The sequence below is a fragment of the Aedes albopictus genome, chromosome 2 (genome assembly GCF_035046485.1).
Source record: "Aedes albopictus strain Foshan chromosome 2, AalbF5, whole genome shotgun sequence".
Taxonomy (NCBI): domain Eukaryota; kingdom Metazoa; phylum Arthropoda; class Insecta; order Diptera; family Culicidae; genus Aedes; species Aedes albopictus.
The window spans coordinates 309,701,433-309,719,355 of record NC_085137.1 but is presented as its reverse complement, the minus strand read 5'-3'; the positions used below and the strand labels follow the sequence as shown (position 1 = coordinate 309,719,355).

The 17,923-nt window shown below is 39.6% G+C and overlaps 1 protein-coding gene across 3 annotated transcripts in view; it reads left to right on the top strand.

Annotated features, from left to right (window-relative positions):
- LOC109422497 (four and a half LIM domains protein 2) overlaps positions 1-17,923 on the top strand; it is an 866,140-nt gene that overhangs the window by 787,089 nt on the left and 61,128 nt on the right. The window contains exon 1 of one of the 3 annotated variants that reach the window (XM_062852256.1): positions 16,336-16,754. The exons of the other annotated variants lie outside the window; for them this stretch is intronic. Coding sequence (XP_062708240.1) covers positions 16,579-16,754 — 176 coding nt within the window. The 5' untranslated portion in view covers positions 16,336-16,578. Of the gene's footprint in view, positions 1-16,335; positions 16,755-17,923 lie in introns of those variants that run through there. 3 annotated transcript variants of the gene reach the window in all.

The window sequence follows — 17,923 nt, the reverse complement described above, 5'->3', positions numbered from 1 at the left end:
CGGATCAAACTATCATACTAATCATCATTTGGACCATCAGGCAGGACCATCCAAGCAGGACAGGACCATCCAAGCAGGGCAGGACCGCTGCCCAAGTCACGACATCGTAGGGGACCTAAATGCTCAGGTAGGTTACGAGGAGGTATTGCAACCGACGACGACTGGAAAGTTTAACGTCCAGCTGACGAACAAAAACGGTCCACGACTCATTGATTTTATCGCCTTCAAAAACATGGCCACTTTTAGCACCTTCTTCCAACACAAATTCTATTATCGTTACACCTGCAGATCCACACAGCAAAAGGGATTCACGTTCTGGTTGATGGACGGCCTTATCGACGTAAGGACCTATCGTGATGCTAATTCAGTAACAAATTTTGAAAACGACGTATAATCAATGCTACACCATTGATTATACGTCGTTTTCAAAATTTGTTACTGAATTGATATCGACTTTAATCACTACCTGGGAATGGTCAAAGTTCTCCGTAATCAACCATGTGCGGCAGCAATAGCCACCTCGGTACTTCCTTTGATGTCAGAAGCAAAGTTGTTCAGGATGTTGCTTAACATACGCGTGTAATCTCGAGCCAGCAGGGAATCTCATCTCAAGGTCCGTGGTGCTCCTCAGGAGCACATCCATCAGTGACGCACCGTCGGGTACATGAAACGGAGTCGACGGAACGATTAATTCAACCAGGAGTGTAGAGAGATGTTGGAGGACAAGAACGCAGCGCAAGCGGTTATGCTGCAGCATGAGACCCGGCAGAACGTGGAACGTAACAAACAAGGAAATGAAACTATCTTGCCGTTCTCAAGAAACATGCAAGTTCTAGCAGAAGCTAAACGCATCCCACAACGACTTCGTGCCGCGAGCCGAAATGTCCCGTAATAAAGTGAGGTGATCGAAAGGTGGAAGCAACACTTCAACGAACATCTGAATGATGCAGTTGTTGCCCACTTTCTTACCTAGACTTCATTTGGGCTTTGACAAACTGCTGTTGACTGAATATACTCCGGTGAATATCAATAGTCCACTATGGCAGGAATGATATAACTTCACTCTACGCCTAGTACGCCTTGCAGTTTACTTTACGCTAATAGGAATTTATCTGTCGTCTTCCAGTCAATGTTGATTACGTATTACTTTCAAGTAGGTTAAGTAACATTCCAACCGCATAAAAAATCATCTCAATCGCATATCGTGGTAAGTTCGTTAAGATGAATTTGTGATGAGTGTAAAGTTAATGACATGGACGTAATCTGAGACTCAACTATTGTCAATCAGTTCAATGTACACATTCGCATTTCTCTCATCGACTCTCCATAATCTACCAAATCATACTATTATTCAATCACGTCAAGAGCAACAGATGAGTTTCGCCTGTTACCATAATTCTTAAAGTAGCCACCAATTAAGAATGGAATGCCATTCTGAATCTGAAATTATACCCTTGGAATCTCCAAGACTACCCACCAACTACCGCGGTTCTTTTCCCCAACCACTTCCACTAAACTACGTGACCGACCTCTGGTCGTTGGAAGTAAATGCAAAGATATTTACAAACTTTCTCGAAACAAAATTGAATATCGTGCATACACAGAAACATCCTCGCACGAAAATCCCGTTGGTCGTAATCGCGATCATCACCGTCGCCGCAAGATGAATATGAAAACGGTTGACTGACGACGGGGAGGAAAGTCGTGTTCGCACACTTTCCCAAGCCCTCCCCCGCTCTCTTCCCCCACCCCACCCCACACAGGGAACACCCCACACTGCATGTGCCGTGTGTGCGCCCGCCGTGTGTTTGCAAAATGTTCCTTGGGGTCGTGTGCAATGTTCAAGTTATTACCTACATTGCAAGCGGCCGGCGCTCCGGCTGCTGGCTTCACCTCTCCCTGAGTGGAAAATCCAACCAGCCAAAGCGAAGGAAAAATGAAAAACAAACGGAGGAGATCGGCCGTCGACGCTCGGTCACTCACTGCCGTCGTCCGTTAAACGGTGGCGCACGCCACCTTTCTCAGACGATCGGCGGCACAGCGGTGGAATAACGGCCAACATCGGTAACGAACGAGTGGGAGGGAATTTTCCGGCGAAACGAAATGCGGAAAATTTCTAGACGTGAGCGAAGCGCAGCGCCGCGACGAAGCCAACCAGTCTGGGTGAGTGTTTTCAAAATGTAGGTACACATAGGTATTCTAACGGATGGGTTGGCTCTATGGCCTATGTGTTGGGACTTAGGGATGATGCTCAAAAATAGACGTCGGTCCTAATAGATTTGTACCACTGTTGCTGTTGGCTGGCAGTGCGTCCGCCGCTGAAATTGTTTTTGTTGTTGCGCACGGTTGCCCATCTGGTTTAAGCTGGTCTGTTTATTTTAGTTTTTGTTTTGGTTTCCCACCGAGCTGCTGCTGCTTCTGCTGCAGCGCTATGTCGTTAGGTATTTATGTGTCTAGGAACTGGGTGGAAAGGTGCAATTTGACGTGAGTTCTAGCATGTTGCATTGTATGCGCTGTGTTCTAGGATATAGTTGCATAGTACATTTTCTATGTTTAACTTATGGAAAATTTGAATGTTTCATAAATATGCATTATTCTACATGAGGATTGTCCTAGCATGTTGCATTTTAATAATATTCTACAGTCATTGCACAACCATGGGTCACTCTGTCACAATTATTAGTCAGTGAGTTTACCATTGTAATCAAATGGAAATGACCCATAATTGAGGGTGACCCATGATTGTAATATGGCGCCGTCCACAAATTACGTAACGCTCTAGGGGGAGGGGGGAGTACGGCCGAGCGTTACGGCCCATACAAAAACTTTAGGATTTTTATACAAAAAGGCGTTACGGAGGGGGAGGGGGGATCAAAAAATGACGATTTTAGCGTTACGTAATAAATGGATGCTGCCTATGACTGTACTTGTATATTTAGTGGGTTACAATTCACCCAGTTAAATCTGTGCATCCTTCTTCGCTGGACTCGGTCCTGGGATAATCGCTTTCAGTCGCCCCTGCATGTTGAGTGCTCTTAGATCCTACACATAAAATGTACCACTCTTCTATGTGGTAATGATAGTTTAGCAAGAAAGAATCACATTATATGAATTGTCTACTAAACTACAAATGATTGAAAATTGACCCAATCTCACCCCTTAGAGGGGGTGAGAATGGGTCAAAGTATTCGAAGTCGCCTATTTAAGAATACAAGTTAATTTTATTGATCATATCTAGTAAACCTACTTAAAATACAATGTAACCATGACGAATAAAAACTTAGGTAATTTTAAAAGATGATTAATCCACCTAAAAGGGCTAATACAATCGAAAAAAATGATTGAAATTTGATAAAATAAAGTTTGTATGTTGTATCTGCATTTTAGACACCATAATCATCCTGATTTAAAGTTTCAACTTGAAGAGAGGAGGAGGGGATTATAACTAGGGAGAGGCGCATTGAAAGATTTATTGAAAAAAAAAACATGATATTTTTCGTCGTTCGTTCGTCTTCCGATATTTTGTCATGTCCCGAGCAGAGGGGAATATCAAATTAATAACTACGAAATCACAAAACCTGTTTTTATATCTTGTTTTGTTATTATTGAATTATCAAGGCATTACGTTTCCATAACATATTTTGTTGGACAATCTTATTTTGTTATGACCAAGCAATTGGTATGCAGCCCTTAAATAACATTTCAATATTACATTCTGCTGTGGAACAAGTTTGGTTATTATTGTATTGTATTATTGAGAGTGCACAAATACTTTATGGTATTGCTATCTAATACTTATGACACACATGTGATACAAGAATCACTGTACAATTGCGCTTGAAATGAGTGTCATACTGAAAATTCTCTCAGTTCAAGTCCGTCTTGGTAGAATTTTCTTGACAGTGCGTACCGTTGTACAGGAATCACACTTGTATCACATGTCTGTCCGGGGTATAAACTAAAACAAATTTTGAAACAAAACCTACGTCATTCTACAACGTTATTTACAGCATTTGAGGGAAAGCAACTGCATATTCACTCATCAATTTGTCTTCCTCTTCCATTTATCATTACATCCAAACTGAGACAAAGTGCATACCCCATATCACTAACTAGTATTTCGTGGGAAAAAGTTTGCATAATGCACCAGAAAAACTGTTTAACGATTTTTTGAAAAGTGCGCAAAGTTAGGCCCTAGGTGCGCAAAGTATGGTACGCTTACGGTATCACATTTGATAAGAGGTGTGGTATATTACGTGACATGGAGGTGCTGTAATGTGTACAAAACAAAGTCCCTGCTGGGCGGCGCGAGGTTTTGCTAAATTTCTGAAATTGACTGAGTTGTAGCTGAAAAGTACCCAAAATACCAGCCACTGCCCAAGTGGCGCAGTACCCTGCATACATCTAAACGAGAACATAGCAGAACATAGCAGAAGAAGAACGATGGTGTTTTGAAAAATCCTATCCCTATCACACAGGAGAAGATTTTAAAATGCCTCTATAAAATCTAAAATAAAATCTAATTAAAAACGGTTTCATGTACGGTGTAAGACTTTGGACGGACTACATATTGAACGTATAAATTTAAATTTAACATTTTTTTCTTGGTAAGGTATTTAATTTGTACCAATCACCAATTGGGTTTTTAAATTAAGAATAATATATTGATTTTTTTGATTTTATTCGAAAGAGCACCTTTTTATAAGCCAGTATGTTTTTTTCAGATTTTTAAAACTTTTTTTTGATACCTAAATTCAATTACAAAAAGATTTTTTTTAATCACCTTTTGACAGCTGGGCAACTGCTTGACAGCTCCGCCCAGTACGAAATGCGACGAGGGGTGATTCGACAAATCGCTCCCATACAAACTTTAAATCGATTTTTAAATAGGTTCCCGGGTACCAAAGTTCATGAAAAAATTTCGGATTTCGGCTCAGTTTGGCATGTAGATTGTGAATATGGAATTATCTCAACACCACTAAAGAAGCCAATTAGAGCTGGTTTATGGAAAATTCCACGTGTATGGCAATTCAGTAACAAATTTTGAAAACGACGTATAATCAATGCTACACCATTGATTATACGTCGTTTTCAAAATTTGTTACTGAATTCAGGTTTTTTCTTAACTCACGATGACCAGATCGGTTCAGTCGGATTTGTTTTTGATGGAAAAAATAAATCTGGATCAAATGAGATCAATATTGTCAAAATCGGAGAAAATTTATCGCAGATATAACCATTACATAGTTTACCTGCTTTATTTTATTGTCTGCTGTTTCATATTATGAAGTAAAAAATAAAGGCATTGCAATATCTAGGAATTTCATCAGACTCTTCCGTATTTTTTATTTTATTCATTGCTATAATTTGAGTTTTGGGTAAATATAGCATCATAGCTATTGATATGTTTATCTTTGTATTAATTTCCTTCTTTCAATATCCCAGTCCCGTTACGGTGCCAAATTCCTATCACTTTTCTACGATTCCCAATTCTTATAGGTTAAGTATAATTTTAGCTTCAAAAAGTGATACATCTGCAAATGAGTTTTTTTTTATCTCAAAATTGAGTAAACTTAGTTGAATTTATATGTCATTTCAACAGTACTGCTATTCTAACCTCTAATTATAACGTCAAAAAGTACCGAACAGACTATGTATTACGAAGTAATGAATGTTAGTGAGAGTGGAGATAGCAAATATGGTACCTACTAAATAATTCTAATCAATAAAAATGTCAACTATACAGACAATTCTGCTCAATTGGTGATTGCATTTGTCTATTATAACTTTTTCCTTTCGATCTATTATTATTCGATCATATATTGTTTGACATTATGTCATAAATATCTTTTTTCATTACTAAAAATAATCCTAAACAGAATAAAACTAAACAGCATCTGCAGAAGTAATCATATCGGCATATGATATAATTACCTTTTACCGAAGACCACTTTATCAAGAAGACTTGCAGCATTGCCGAAGATCGGGAGTCACTGTTACCAGCGCCACCACGGATAAAGGTGGAACTTTTTATGATAGTATGTGTAAATCTTCATACTCGCACCAATACACTCTTACACTTTTATACAAAGGTACCACCTTAACTCAACAGGCGGCAGTGCCGTCGGTGACGCTTGCCGTTAGTATGGGAAAATAACAGAGTTGCATGTCTTCTTGATAAAGTAGTCTTCGCTTTTACCTTCGCTCACGTAGGTACGTGTATAATCGCCGTTCTCACAACGCGAACAAAACAAAAAATAAAATAAAAATCATCTCCGTCCGGAAAGAATCTTTGTCGCCGCCAAAATACACCCCATGACGAAGCTCAATCATAAATAGTCGACTACCTAGAACTTTTCATCGTTCTCTTTACTCCTTGGAAATAGCCGACGACGGGCCATGCCACCACTGTTATTAGTGTTTCAGTGCGCATGTCTGCGCACCGCGATAGCGCTGTTGGTAAGAGAGAGAGGTTCATTGTTTGATCTTGCATTCAAATCTCTGTCTATTTTTGTCCTGCGACTGGCAAACATGAAATGGGGGAATGGGGAAACTGGCAATACGTAGAACCAGTAAAGCTTCTATCGTCCCTCACTGCAAGTGCTGTGATAGCCTCATTGGTAAAGGCGACTGAAAATTTAAGATAGCAGGATTGGAGGTTCAAATCCCGTCCATGTTTGTAAGTTTTATAATGAAATCGAATTTTTTTTATGTGACCTATTATTTTCTAAAAATAGAATAACACACTTAAAATCATTACCCAAAAATGAGTAAAAAAAGTTAGTTTTTACCCTAATTTTGCTTTCGGGATGTTATCAATAACTCTTTATTATCAAAATTTGTTATTGAAATATTTCCCAAATTCACTGTTATTAAGTTGTTATTGCCACTAACAAAACATGTTATTAAATTGATTTTTCAGGAACAAATTTTTGTTATGTGACTTGTTATTTTGCCGCTTATGACAGACAAGTTTATAACTCAATATGTTATGTTAATAACATGAAAATTACTAATTCCATTATACAGTTATTTTGCCAAAATAACGCATTTTGTTATGCTGTTGTTATTCTCTTCTGCTCGGGGTTACCGGGTTTATGGCTCCAGTATTTCCTGAAGGCCACTACCGTCTGGTAGTTTCACGATATTGCCTTAAAATTTAAAAAATGAGTAGAGGAGAAAAACGCTATCAAGTCTATTTTGTGAGCTTACGATATTGCAGTACACTAAAGAATAGCTGATGATCAGAGGAGCTGTCCAGAGGTTTATTGTTATAAATGATTTTAGGCACTAAACGTATGAACAAACTCGATTGACAATTCCTCGACATATTTTTGAAAAAATCGTGCTTTTATGAAGATACGGTAAACGTGGCACCACTCTAACGTCAAATGGGGACTGGATAACAAGTTGAATTTTTAGTTAAAATTATGTGCACTCGATAACTTGCTTGACCCAATCTCACCCCCATTCTCAATATTTAGACATAGGGTCGAAAATATTGAATTTTTAAATAAAAAATGCATTGACAGCCCGCTTTTTTCGTTGCATCAACCAGGTAATAACTACAGCTAACCTCTTTGAGGATAATTTATGGTTGTGTGAAACATTACGAAGGAGAAATTTTTTCAGTGTGATTTACTAGTAGTTTCATCATATAAGTTTAGCCACAAATTTAACAAAAAAACGATTATTGCTAAACATCTTATTCTGAATCATGATGTGTAAAAACATAAGGTTATCAATATAAATTAGCGATAGTTGATGAGTTATTTCCAATTTTATGTTTCTCCGTTTTGACCCAATCTCACCCCCCAGCCCATTGTCATCCCCATCGACGGTATTATAATATGTGTATTGTCGAGGATCTTAAGTTAGCACAAACCTCAAGAAGTTGAAGCTCTTAGATCCTGTTTGACCGCAAACAGCCATCTTGCGCGTGGTCTGCTGAGAAGTGCCAACTTCTCACTAGTTCTTTTTTTATATTATCTTCCGGCATCCTTGCGACGTAACCAGCTCAAAAAAATCTTCCATATTTCAATTGCTTGACAATATCCTTTTCTTTATACGCTTGATAGCTCATGATTCATGCAATGCTGCCAGATGTCGTTTTTTTTTCTTTACTGTCGAGTATTGTTCGTAGAACTACTGTAGCCATGTCGGGCGATCTGTATTCAAAAACACGTGGCTTATGCGCCACTCCACGAAGGAGACCACGCGCCCAATATCAAATTGCCCGGATGAGACTCCCAAAGGGCGAATCTATTTAATTTCCTGGAAAGGATTTATGGATCGATCCAGCTGGCTACGCTCTAAAACGGCCAAACGGAAAATCCCTATTACCTCAACATAACAGCACAATCACGACGACACTCAGAGACGATGGTGAGAGATCTCATCTGCACCCCTACGGTCTCACTGAAGAGAAGTTCTCATCATTGACGAACTCTCTCTTCTCACCACTAGATCCCTAACTGAGCTGGAAGACACTCAAAAAACAACCCAAGCAAACTGAACATGGTGGACGGGACACGAAACTACAGAGAAACACGTAGGGTTTCGAACTGCTTGGGCACTCGCGTCAATTCCCGGCACTTCACAGCAGAACAAATCAATATATCACTTGCCGCATATTAGCCTCTGCATTAGGGTGGCCCACACTTATATGAAAAACAAAAAATTCAGAAAATGCCAAGTCTTATCTCCTAAATCATTGTATTGGAAAAACAACAATAAAGTTTATCCTCACTTTAGCTAGGGTATAACTTTTTTCACAGACGTTGAATCCCTTTGCGGTCTTCGACGAAGTTGTTTGGCATATAGTCACCTACAATAATACCAGAGGGTTTGATTGTTGAACGATTACAGCGCCACCTAGAGGCAAAATTCGGCCAAGTTTTCCCATACAAATTTCAAGCGTTTTGAGCGCCCCCTTAGGCTTAATAAATTTTGCTCAAATTTTGAACGTAGATTCTGAGAGTCCAAAACAACTGATTTAGGAGGTAAGACTTGGCATTTTTCAAAATTTTTGTTTTTCATATAAGTGTGGGCCACCTTACTCTGCATGCTGTGAGATTTTGATTGATTGATTGATTTATCTTTATTTGAGAGACTTTCTGTGAGATTTTGACTTTTACTGCGAGCACTGTGTTCAAAATTTCTGTGAGAGTGAGCAGGACAGCACCAAAACAGAGCTCGCAGTAAAAGTCAAAGAACAAAAGAATTTTGCCAGCATACACAGGCTAATTTTCTAAACGCACTTCCGTAAGTAATCGTCTCCCGCAACATTTCCGCAATGGGATCCACAGTCAATGAGCTACACGTTCACTCTTAAGCCGCACAAGTGCTCAAAACAAATATTACACGTAGACGAGTGCACTTCGGCAGCACAAAGATGGGTGCCGAAGTGATTCCCCATTTGATTTTGCTCGAAGTTCGGCACTGGTACCGGGAATTGGTGCTGGACTAGGTGCAGTAAACTCGTTCAAAATCAACTTTCCGGCAGAAAATCTTCACTACAATCACTGTTAACAACAAGTTTACGCAATAAGGTATCTGATTCAGACAGGGATTGGCGGCATGTACCGTGCGGTGCGAAAAAAGCGTATGTTTCACACAATCGCAAGTGCTCGTCTCCCGTTTTGCCGAGAGACAAGAGACGTATGAGTGAGAGCTTTCATAATTGTGCGAGAGACAATCGCAGCACTAGCTCCACGGCGCAGGGAGTAATGCACGGTGCTTGGACTGTGCTTGTCTTTAAACAGAAAAAATCAATTAATAAATTAATTGAAGAGTTTGTGTTTTCGGCAAAGGGGCTGTCCATAAACCACGTGGTCATGAGGGGGGGGGGGGGGTTCGGCCAATGACCATTTTGTATGGACTAATAAAAAATTTTGTATTGAGTAATGACCACGGGGGGGGGGGGGGGTATTGAGAAGTCCCAAAAAAGTGACCACGTGGTTTATGGACAGCCCCAAAGTTGTTAAGCTTGTCAAGGGCTGACAAGTGATGGGTCGTTTGATTCGAAATTTTTCCAATCATGCGTAGTATCGAGCCAAGTGCAAAGCACGAAGACAAGCACCGAGAGAGTGCATACGACAGAGCGTGAGAGACAGGAGAGCTCCAGCGCGCGGCAAAGTAAGCGAGCAACAAACAACCGATTGCGCGTACTCGTCTCCTTCTAGTTTGTTGTGCTGTCTCGTAGCAGAGTGTGCGGCACGCAAAGAGTTTTGAGTCGCACCCTATCCCTGGATTCAGATGGAAGCAATGGACGAAAACGGTCGTTTCGTTGGGAATTTAGGTATTGAACAATTTTGTATACATGTAGTGCCGGGAATGGGGTCAAAAACCCTAGTGATGCTAAATACATTTAAATAACCAAACTCCTAGGAAAAAACTCAAAACACATTTATTCCAGATTCTAATGGGACGGATACGAAGTATATTGGCTTGAACGTGTAGGTATATTGACTAATTACCTAGGATACATGTTCAAAACAGAAAATATTAGATCGAATTCGAAATCATCATGTGTGTTGTGTTCGTTCTACTCTCTTTTACCTCCAAGCAAGTGTGCGTTCCCTTAGTCACACCCTATCTCTTATCTGTGGTCAGTGCTCTTTTTTTGTGACGTCACATTTATTGGAAGCTCAGCTTCGTATTCGTCTGCGCTCCTGGTGACGAAGCTTTCCTGCAGTCAGTGGTGGCAAAGACGGCTCACGCACGCATTTTCACGGGTCAAGACGATAGAAGGAATTCCGACCTCCGAAAAGTGTTCGTTTGTTGACTTTTCAGCACTTCATCCTCAGTCTTTGACTGGTAAAAAAGATCACTCCACAAAAAAAGAGTTGGTTGACTCACTCCAAAGCAATGTTGAACAGCAAGCACGAAAGACCATCACCTTGCCGTAACCCTCTGCGAGATTCGAAGAGACTCGAGAGTGTCCCTGATACTCGAACTACGCACATCACTCGATCCATCGTCACCTTGATCAATCAAATCAGTTTATCCGGGAATCCGTAATCGTGCATAATATGACATAGCTGTTCTCGATCGATTGCATCATACGCCGATTTGAAATCGATGAACAAGTGATGTGTGGGCACGTTCTTTTCGCGGCTTTTGTTCAACACCTGGTGGATGGAGAACATCTGATCCATTGTAGCGTGTTCACCCATGAATCCAGCATGATATTGCCCCATGAACTCTCTTGCAATCGGTGATAGACGGCGGCATAAAATTAGAGAGTATCTTGTAGGCAGCGCTCAGTAGTGTGATCCGGCGGTAGTTCCCGCAATCCAACTTGTCGGTCTTTTTGTTGATGGGACACACGATACCTTCCATCCACTTATCCGGTAATACTTCCTCCTCCCAAATCTTGATAATGACCCAGTGTAGTGCTCTCACCAGTGCTTCTCCACCGTATTTTAGCAGTTCACTTGGTAGTTGATCTGCTCATAGATAGCGAGCTTGAAATTCTTGGAAAGAATGGGTTAAAACCACTGGACTAACTGGGAAAAATAAATACTAAAGCATTTCGTGAGTCGATTGCTTTTTACGTGTTTCTTTTGTTTTGTAAACCTGTTACACATTTGTCAACATTTTTACATTATTACCCACAACCAGTGTCGCGAAGCATCAGCGTACAAGTCACAAAAAAGCTGATAAACACCAAACTTGTATCACCCTGTCTCTGTGGTTTCTGATTCGCTCTCTCTACAGTCGCTAACACCAGAAAAGACAGAATCCCATCATAGTCACCCGGTCACCCTTGTTTTGCTACAATCATCCTGACTTGGATACGGCTCATGTGAGTGTCATGACTCTCTCCATCGCCTCAAGCGGATGCACGCCCAACAGCATGTAAAACTATGCATGTGTATTATCACAAGCACTGTATTACGTCATAAATCCTATTCGTTTTGCATAGCTCAGTTTAAACGCACACATTGAGCGCACCACGCAGTTCGTCCTGGCTATGGCAAACGCTCTCACTTCGCCCGTTATGCATCGTTGCTCAGAGAGATTGATTATCTAGCAACCCGCCTGAAGCATACTCAGCAACTGCTATCGCTGCAAAGCTGCGAAGGGTGGAACCCACAACATGTTTGTCATTCCAGGCATGACATGCTAGTTGGTTCGTATCACCTTGAGAAGGGTGACTCCAGAAAGCGGTTCAAGTGATTGTCTCGTGATGGTCGCGATTAATTGCAAGACTGCCCACAACGCAGTACGTAACATTGAATCACCCTGAATAAAATCCTACATTGAAAAACAATCGAAAACGACCGTAAGTTGGATATTTTCAGTAAAAGTTATTACAAAATAGCTGTATCTTATACACGATAGTACATATTAGCACAATTTTGCCGCATACCTCGTAAGCTCTTTTGGATTCAAATGACACAAAAAGAGAAACCTCTGAGTTTAAGCCAAAAATATTGAGATTTAGAGGTCGCGCAATCGCTTCAAAGTTGAATTTTCGAGTAATAAAAAGGTGTTTTCACTTCAACTGCCATAGCATTTTCAATTTTCAACCGATTTTCAATCTTTTTTTTATGAATTTCTCATAAATTAAATTTCGAATAAACTCGTAGAACATCATTTATTTTTTTTCAAAGTCACGCAAAATATGAGTTTTTGAAGATTTAATTTATTTTTTCTTCTTTTCACAAAAAAAATAACTTTAGAGTCCTATAACTTTTTAACCGTTTGACCAATTTTAAATTTTTTTAGCTTGCTTTTGTAGATATTTTTGTTGCCTATCTTTGTCCCAAACAAACTTTTCTTCAAAGTAGTCATTTTTATGATAGTTTTACCAAAAACTGCCAAAACATGCCTTAAAACTTGATTTTTTCATGCATAATTGGAGTTTTTGACGGTTATTTGCAATTTTTTACTTCAAACCAGGTACTTAGCATCATATTTAGGGATATGGAACACATTGGAGAATTTTATTTTTTCAAATATGTTTTCCTCGCGTTTCGAACATATTTTTTTATTCAGAACACTCCAAAAACTGAAGTTCGAGGCTTCCATATGATTATTGAGAATAAATTTTTCACTTTGGGCCCGAAACTAAGCATAAAAACAATTAAAATTTTGCCAAAATTCTGATTTTTCCAATAAAATACGTGTTTTTGAGCGGGTTTTGGTATTTATCTATTTTGAAACATTTTTTTTAAGGTACAGTTTATTCACAGCATTCTTAGGCAACAAAAATATCTACAAAATCAAGCTAAAAAATTTAAAATTGGTCAATCGGTTAAAAAGTTATAGAACTCTAGAGTTAAAATTTTTTGTGAATAGAAGAAAAAAATGAATTAAATCTTCAAAAACTCATATTTTGCGTGACTTTGGAAAAAAATGATGTTCTACGAGTTTATGACAAATTGATTTTGTGAGAAATTCATATAAAAAGATTGAAAATCGGTTGAAAATTGAGAAAGTTATGCCACTAGAAGTGAAAACGCCTCTTTATTACTCGAAAATTCAACTTTGAAGCGATTGCGCGACCTCTAAATCTCAATATTTTTGGCTTAAACTCAGAGGTTTCTCTTTTTGTGTCATTTGAATCCAAAAGAGCTTACGAATTCCAGGTTTCAACAACTTTTCAAAAATAAGCCGCAGCCTAATCAACATCCTCGAGCTCATCATGTCATCATTCTACCATGATAGGGTAGAAAGTGAAAGCAGCGCAACGGCCATCAGTTCCATGTAGTACAAATAGAAATAGAATACATTTAGGCGCTGTACAAAGTGTGTGTACAGCTTCGAATTGGAATCGCTCACGCAGTGCCCTAGTGGATCTGTAAATTAGGCTGAGTGATTAAAGAATAAAAAAATAATAATTTTCAAAAAATCAATTTCTTTTTAACACGATATAACGACCCACTGTGCAATAAACTGCATTATACATATGTCCACCATAACATATAAAAAAAATAAAGTTTATATAAATTTGCATTTACAACTTTTACAGTGTACACATGCTCCATATAGTCCGCATGAATTGTCTAAAATATTGCCGAAGACAGTTCATCAATCGGACAAACTGTTTCTGAGATATGTACATACATGTTTTTGCAAATATTTTACTATGAATTTTGGACTTTCTTAAAAGTAAAATTAGAGTCAAAATGGCCTACAGGCGATGCAAATTGTCGTGTATGGAAAATGCTTTCACAGCAAATGAGTTTGTATTACCAGCATGAGTAATATCTGGCAATGTATCCATTCGAAATGATGTTATAACACAAGAATTTATTTTGATGTGAATGCAAAATTTTAGATGATTGCAAAAAATACAAACAATCGATCATTGAATTTAAATGAAAATTCTCATTTTCACATACGGTACGGATGCAATTTTGCACAAAAGCTGCATGTACATATGCATCCCCGTTGAAGTTATAAAAATCTCTTAATATTGCGTCAAAGTTGGAATATCGAGAAAAGTGTCAAATTAAGCTCCGCCCGACAGTAATGTCCAACTTAGCAGCAACATCTTCACTACCCAATCCTAGGTCAGTACTTGGGAACCAAAATATAGTATGTACTGGTAGTAATAAGAGGTTAAATACCAGAAACCTAATTTGAAAAACGCTAAATAGAGAACGAAAACAACCCCAGCTATTACAATACGAATGGTTAACTAGTTTGTTAATGATTTGGTATTAAAATTTGAGGATTACGGACTGAAATTTGACCAGAATGGTTAAGTCCGCAACTGCTCGCTGACGCCAGTACTTAATGTGTATCAAAATCTGCAACCTCTCGTACCTGTTAAGCAGATAAATGTATCCTGTGCGCCATTAGATCGGTGCTTCTATAAACTTTCTTTTCAGTCGAGAATGAAAATTCTTAGAATTGCATACCGGCGCCTAGCATTCCTGCGTTCTAAATTTAGCATCCGTCCGTTCAACAAACCTATTCTGATCGTTTTCCACTCCTACTTAGAGTGCACCTACTCAAGTAAGTCTGCGAGATGGATACTTAACTATTAAACAAACTTCAGGAATGCTGCATCGGCACCTGACTTCGCAGAACCCCTTCAGCGTAAATGCCCTCGCCAAAAACAAGAATTAAACAGTAACTAAAACTGATTCACTTTCGTCGTTCCATCCTCAGAGTTTGCGCTGCTGCCGTTCTAATGCAAGCATACTTGTTTCTACATTGCATATGATATTAGCGTGGTTCAAAAAATCGTTTTTGCTCCACACCGCTTATTCGATTCCCATCCAGATGATATGCCTTCTCCCAAAATTTGAGCTCATTTGGTTGAAAATTGAGACTGCACAAGCCCTTCAAAGTTTGTATGGGAATTACTATGGGAAAACGATGTTTTTCATTCAATCCACCGTATCATTTTCCCAAGTGCCCTAGTGGGTTAATCGACCCTTGGTAATCCTAGGCTACTCTATCAGCTACAACTTTGCCGAAGACCGCATTCAACTCGAACGCCTCATTAATTAGTTACCGATTTTTATCCAGAATCGAAATCTTTACTCATGATGGTTAAACTATTCGGTGGGCATCACTGCATTTTGCAGTGAAACATAGTAGCCATGATTTCAGTGTGCTATCTTTGGCGCCATATGCAGCAATGTTGCCTGCTGGGAAGCTGGAGGATCACTGTTAAAGTTTGCCCAGTTGGATACAAATCGATAACTAATTAATTAGGCGTCCGATTTGAATGCGGTCTTCGGCAAAGTTGTAGCTGATAGAGTAGCCTAGGATTACCAAGGGTCGACTAACCCACTACGGCACTTGAGGAAATGCTACGGTGGATTAAATGAAAAACATCGTTTTCCCATAGTAATTCCCATACAAACTTTGAAGGGCTTGTGCAGTCTCAATTTTCAACCAAATAAGCTCAAATTTTGGGAGAAGGCATATCATCTGGATAGGAATCGAATAAGCGGTGTGGAGCAAAAACGATTTTTTGAACCACGCTAATATGATATGGTATGTCTATAGAACAAGCGAGCGACCGAGTCATGAAACTCAGTCACGACAGCGCTAGCGGCGCGCGGGTTATACACTCCCCTTGCCAGAGCACCGTCATCAAAAAATTTTCAACGATGACGTCGTCTGTCGCCGGCAAAGGCATCGCTTTTCACGTGGGTGTGAGTATTCGGTACAATTTCGAAGGCGTTTAACGGCTTCGGCGGCATCGCAGACGACCCCAACAAATTTTCCCTACTGAGAGTGGAGGAAACTCTCTGGAGTTCGCTACTTGAACTAACGGCTCAGCCAAATGCGCCGCGAGTGGCAACGGCGGCTGAAAAAAAAATCGTTCGACAAGAGATCGAGATCAAATTCGAACCTCTGGGCGCTACAGTTTGCTACTGGCTTAGCTCAAATATACTTACTAATAATTCGCAGCATCGCGGATCCGTCGGACGCCGGGAAATACCTCTTTTCTATAGCTTGCGCTCTGTGCTATCTCAAATCGCGTGTGATATACATACCCCTGAGGGACTGTGGTGAAGTTCTATTTGCTCAAACCTCGAAGTTCCAAGTGTGTTAGCCTTATTGTTCGCGCTTATTCGAAAACCAATAAATTACTAATCAACGATGGCCGATGTCGATGTGATGCGCACCCAGACCGTCGAGGTCAAGAAAACGCGCAAAGTGAAGAAGACGACCACCAAGCGCCGGGAGTCGTCCGATCAGACCGGAGAGGTCATGATCACCGAGATGGAGCAGACCGACTACCAGACGCAGAATCAGAACGCCATCGAGGATAAGGGGTAACGGTGGCCTTCGATTGATTTGCTTCGACGGTGATGATGATGATGAAGAGCAGGATTGCTGCGGACAGGACCAAAAAAGGATGGCTCAATAATATTTTATCTGAAGTGATTTTCTGGTGCGAAGGATTTATTGAATTGATCGTTTGCGATCGATTATTGAAACTCATAAAATGTATTCTTACAGCGCCCCTTTGACATTAGCTGTAACTGGCAAGGTTATACTGCGTAAAAAGCTCGTTGCCCCGCCCTGTTCAGGATAATCGGATTAAAATGATAAGTGATCGTTACAACCATCTGTGCTGTTCCTGTCCGCGCTATGGTTGTGTTATACAACTTGTGTAAATTATAATTTTGCTTAAAGAAAAATCGATGCTCACCAACATGAATCATAGTCCAGAGGTAACGGATTCCGATGAAACACAGTATCGGTCCAACAGACATCTGAATGAATTGTGATCAATATAAATCACGCGCAGCAGAACACTATGGCTAGACATTCGAGCACATCATTGTGCGTCTGCTGCTGATCTCATCGGCTTCCGCGAGTTTGCTGACTGGGCGCATCATTTATTTTGACGAACGATAGCACTATCTGCTCAATCGGAACCATTGCAGTTGATGCGCGGCCGATGCGACAGAATTTAAATCAGTTGTTATAAGACATATTCTATCAACCGTTCCGATTGTTACTAGCTTATTTCAAAATTTACAGATGTTTCTGAAAAAAAAATACAAAATCTACACGATTTAACTAATGTTCCAACAAAACATTCTAGATTTTGAAAGGCTTGTTTTGAATAATTTGGAATGAGATAAGTGATCATCCATAAATGACGTAGCTTTTAGGAAGGTGGGGAGTGTCTGATTCTGCTACGAACCATTTATTTGGTATGGGAAAATATTTTACAAGGGGAGAGGGGCTAAAAGCTGCCAAAAAGTGCTTCGTCATTTATGGATTCTCCCTAATGTAAATAATCATTATAGCACAAACTTTAATGAATAACTCTTACACAGTGCCAAATTCGTACAATTTTAAATAAAGAAGACCTATTCATATTTTTTAATATTTTTATACAGCAGCAGTTCTCAAACTATCACTAAAAGACCCACTACTAATTATGAAAAAACATGGAAACTCATAAAATAATTATTATGTTTCCAGTTCA